This window comes from Nestor notabilis, unplaced genomic scaffold (assembly GCF_000696875.1).
Source record: "Nestor notabilis isolate BGI_N333 unplaced genomic scaffold, ASM69687v1 scaffold1686, whole genome shotgun sequence".
In the NCBI taxonomy this organism is placed as follows: domain Eukaryota; kingdom Metazoa; phylum Chordata; class Aves; order Psittaciformes; family Psittacidae; genus Nestor; species Nestor notabilis.
Window position 1 is genome coordinate 198,839 of NW_009931322.1, and position 4,716 is coordinate 203,554.

The 4,716-nt window shown below is 43.5% G+C and overlaps 1 protein-coding gene across 1 annotated transcript in view; it reads right to left on the minus strand.

Annotated features, from left to right (window-relative positions):
• BMPER (BMP binding endothelial regulator) overlaps nt 1–52 on the minus strand; it is a gene marked incomplete at its 5' end in the record, with an annotated part of 69,997 nt that extends 69,945 nt beyond the window's left edge. Inside the window, one exon of the mRNA XM_010015828.1 lies at nt 1–52. This exon is cut by the window's left edge and continues 63 nt beyond it. Coding sequence (XP_010014130.1) covers nt 1–52 — 52 coding nt within the window.
• Nucleotides 53–4,716: the final 4,664 nt, after the last annotated feature.

Below are 4,716 nucleotides of genomic sequence, written 5' to 3' on the forward strand. Positions count from 1 at the left end.
GGGGACATGAGAGAATGGGGCAGACTTCTCGGATGCACTGTGTCCTGCCACCCTGAAGGAAAAGAGGATGAGTTATAAAGAAAAGAAAGCCAAATGTCAAGTAGATGTGCACACACCACACGGACTGGTAACGAGCTTTGAGAAGTCTCAGCCAAAGCATTATTTGCCAACAGAAACCTCTGCTTGCATCATGCATGCAAGAAACATGCACTGTCTTTCAATACTTTGGATATTGCTTGCACAGACCTTGGATTATTCATATATTTTTCATTCCGTCAAGCAGTGAATGTAGTAGTTGAAGAAACAGTGTCTTTCTCTCTTATTTCTTGGTGTGGGTATGAGAGAGCCAGGGAGAATGAAACCATTATCCATGAACCTTTCCGGGTGCTCACAGAAGTCATTGAGCCATTTTTTACATTATCCTTCACCTCCTGTGCCATGCCCTTCTAGGCTTGTCTGGGACAGGGATTAAGTGCTGAAGCAAGATGAGAGCAGGTGTTCTTCCATTATGTCCATGACCTCAGAAACCAAATAAGCCAAAATCACTTAAGAAAGCAGATTTTGTCATCCTCCAAGCCCAACTATGCAAAGCCAGAAGGTCTGCTTGCTTCAGAGAACTGAAATCCAAGAGGGTATATGAAATAAGCAGCTTGGACTGGATATATCCTGGTGCATCAATGAATATCAGAAACAGAGAGAGGCAAAAAGCACAGCACAGGTGAAAGCACAGAATATATGTCTAAGATTAATTCAGTCAAAAGAGCTTTGTTCTCATTCTGCCCTGTTGCCTGATTACTTCACCGTACTTACAGAATACTGTGTTTAGCTCTGGACTCTCTACCAACATGTGCTCCATACACCCACGAGAGATCCAGGTTGTTAAATGTTAAAAATCAGTCCGCCTTTGTCTTAGCAAGGGAAGTCAGTCCTTTCCATCTAGCTGCCCTGCCTTATTTATCATTCAGAGCTGCAGGCTCATCCCAACAATAAGCTTTGTGTTCCTGGATGCTGTGATGGAAGAGTTATGAACAGTCTCTTCCCAGCTACATGCTGTATGTCTCCTGGGGCTCCCTGGGGAGAGATGGAAAAAGCTGTTCATTCTGAAGAGCTCTGTGCCTCAAATGATGGTATGCCACTCCACTCCTAATGGTCTCAGTGAATCATGTAAAAGCTTTTACATACAGGCAGACCCCATATATACTATTATACAGAAAATAACATCCCGGCTTTACCCCCGTTCCATACATTTTCAGGCACTGAAGTCTACCTGTCCCATGGGGCTACCAAAGCATCCTGAATGCACGTGGCTAAGGACTGCTCGTAATTCTTTCACAGCAGCATGCAGGAACACAGAGTTTATTGTAGACTGAAACGACTGCTCTAAATCAAGGGTCAGACCAGAAACTTGACAAAACAAAATGAATTCTTCACTGATGTTCCTTATGATGCTCAGGGAATAGCTCTGTGAGAAGAGACACAGGTGCAGAATGAAAGAGAGAATACCAAAGAAGGGCTCTCGGAAGCAGAGCTGTCATTTCTAAGCTAAGAGAAGACAAAGTTCAAACTTTGGTGACAATTCAGCACATGGGAAAGTTGGGCATGGCAACCTCAGCCAGCCTGGTGACGGGATTAGGGATACATCCATGTAAGACAGAGCAATGGTCCAACCTACACATGGTGAGCACAGATCCTTTCTTGCGACCTTGCTTATATACCTAATACCCACCTATTCTGTGCCTCTGTGGAACTGCTCTGGAGCTTTGCTTCTCTGACAGATTGAAGCAAAGCTCAGGTTTAGCACATTACTGAGACACTGCCTTCACAGTTGTTGCATAAATGTATTCTGCTTAATACAAAATGCCACGGATAATATGAAGTAATTCTTCACTTCAGCCTTCTGTTTATAGCTCCCTTTTTATCCTTTGTACCAGACCCTCCTCTGTACAAAACCAAGTCCAGTTGCATCTCTCTCTTTACAAAGCATTCAGAACACCAGCTTTCAAAGCAGTATTAGCAAGTGCTGCCAGTGCTTTCAATCGCATGAAACAGAGCCACACAGATTAAAAACCAGTGCAACAAAAGTTCAACTAAAAAAAAATCAAGGGAAAAATAACTCCAGAGAGCACAAAGATTGGCTCTGGATAGCTTATGCCAGGGTGGGAACTGCACAGTAAACACCTTGCCTCCTCCACCTCCCAGTTACAGCTACAGCTTTCAGCTCACGTCTCCCTGTTAAGCATAACATCTCCCAGGCAGCCAGAATACTCCAGGTCTGAAGCAACACCTTCCCGTAAAGCGAAGTCTGAAGTGGAAGCCAGCACAGACCAATAAAGTACAAATGACATCTGCTTCCTGTGAGAAACACTATTCAAGAGCTAGGCAAATAAATCCTCGAGTGATAGTTAACGTGAAGCCTTAATCAGGGGATGCTGCTGCAGCCCAGGTCCTCTGGAGGTAACAGATTTTGTAAGAGATCTACAGCCTACAATGAAAAGATTCACTTTCCACCTCAAACAAAACCACTGGAACTCCTGCTGCCACCTCGTATCTGCAAAACAAAGCAAGAGGCTCTCTGGCATCAGCTCAGAGGCTGGTATGGACTGAGGTGTTGTCTTGTCGTAGCAGCTTTCTCAAGAGACAGAAGAGGGAGGAAGGTGAAATAGCACTTTCTAATTCTCCCATGCGAGATCCAGCTTTGAGACAGCGTCTTTCCTAAAATGAAAGCATGGAGGCAGTCTAGCTACCTGTTCATCCAATTCTGCTAAGCTCCTTTCTTGACTGTGATACCTCGTTGTTCAATAAGGACACAAGAAACTTGGCAGAGTTGAAAGACAAACCCATCCATGCTGTGGCTGACTTTGCCGGAGCCGCTGGATGAAGGACAGGGCATGTTTTTTGGACAGGCTACCCCCATACCTGGTGCACAGCATGTATGTAGCCTCAGTGCTAGGACAGATGGAGAGGAAAATGGCTGCAGAAAAACCTGGCCAAAAACTCCCTCCAAGGCTGGGAGCTCAAGCCAAGAGTCTTGGACTTCATCTACCATGAGGCCAAGAACAGTGACCAACAACAGCAGAGCTACCCTTGTCGTAGGCATGTTTTGAAAGCACTCCTGAAATCTCAGGACAGAGGTTTCCATGCTCCCAATTTGCTTGGTACTGATAACGAGCATGCCTAAAGTTAATAATGTCTTATATAAATATTATTTAATGTTAAAGGTTAACTTCAGGATTATCAAGAACCGTGGGTTTTGAGGGAATCTCATTTTCCATTTCACTTTTGGGCTTTATCTCTGTGCTTTAGTGAAGCCATAAATCATCTAAAAAAGATTCCTCCCTAGTTTTGCCCTGTGTTCACCTTGTGCTTGAAAGACTCTGCTAAATCCTCCAAGAGAAGTAAAATTTCCATCGATTTCACAGAGTATTTTGTCTAAGTGCTGGCATTAGGATTCAGCTCACAGTGGATTAGAGGCATTTACTTCTAACTCTCGTTCTAGAAGTGTGAAAGGTTTCATTTGCTACCAGTGAGGTTATCCTTACAAGGGAAAAAAATACATATAAATACCAAAACCACATTTCTTTCAACTCCGGGATACATATTCCAGACATTTAGAGCAAGGTCAGATGCACACTGTAGCCTCAGCAGGGGTTGCTGTAAGAACTGAGACAGATGTTCAAGATTGTCTCCAACTATGAATAAAGATTTTATGCCACCAGCACGATAAATACCTTTGAAAGCTCAACAGGGTCACTACTGAGCAAGTCTGCCCCATGCCAATGGCAAAAGAAGCCAAATAAACACACGGTGCAGGCAACCACGGTCACCATGAGATTATAAAGAGACATTATCATTTTTGTGACAGTAAAGGCGATGAATAGAAACCTGCTGATAAAATGATAGACATTTTGTTTGAGATTCAGGTCGTGATGAGTTTTACCACTCTGGAAAAGAAAAAGATTAAGGCATACCAAGGACTCCTACTTCATTACACCACATTTGCTGATGTGTATAAGGCTTCCTATGTGAATTGGGTAGTGGTTTTTGCTTGCATACACTTGCTGGTCACTGGGAGCTCTGCCTGACCTATTAACTACTGTGTGATAGTAAAGACTTCCACTAGCTCCCAGTCGTGTACTAAATACATAAAACAGGTCAGCAGCATGTACTATGCAAACATTTTCAAAACCCCCCTGGAATCACACGCTTGTAAACCCATACCTGGATTTTACAATGAGATGTATGGTCCCTGATGTGTCATGTAAGTAGACTTCATGCATGAAAGTGAGAGGACACAGTATTTAACGTGGAGTTTTAATCTGGAAATGAAATAGGTGTTGTCTCACAAATCAGATGAAAGACAAAAGACACTCTACACAAGAATGCCGGTGCAGTATGTGGGAGACAGGCACTGGCAGTAACTTCACCCTTACACAGTATTTCAGGGTCCCTGAAACATGCACAGTGAGAGCTCCCTGGAAGGGTCACGGGAGGGAGAAGGTTTTAGGAAATGCACAAATTAGCAAAGCAGTTCTCAGCATAAAAGCAAACAGCACATCAATCAGTTCAGCAAACAGACAGACAGACAAGCCAGAGCTTCCCACATCCCTGCAGCCTCATCTATTGTCTAGACTAGGATTTTAGAAACACCGCTTTAGAAAGCATTGGATAAAATTCAGAATAGGAAGATCTTCAGCTTCACTTCAAAGCAGCAGGGAT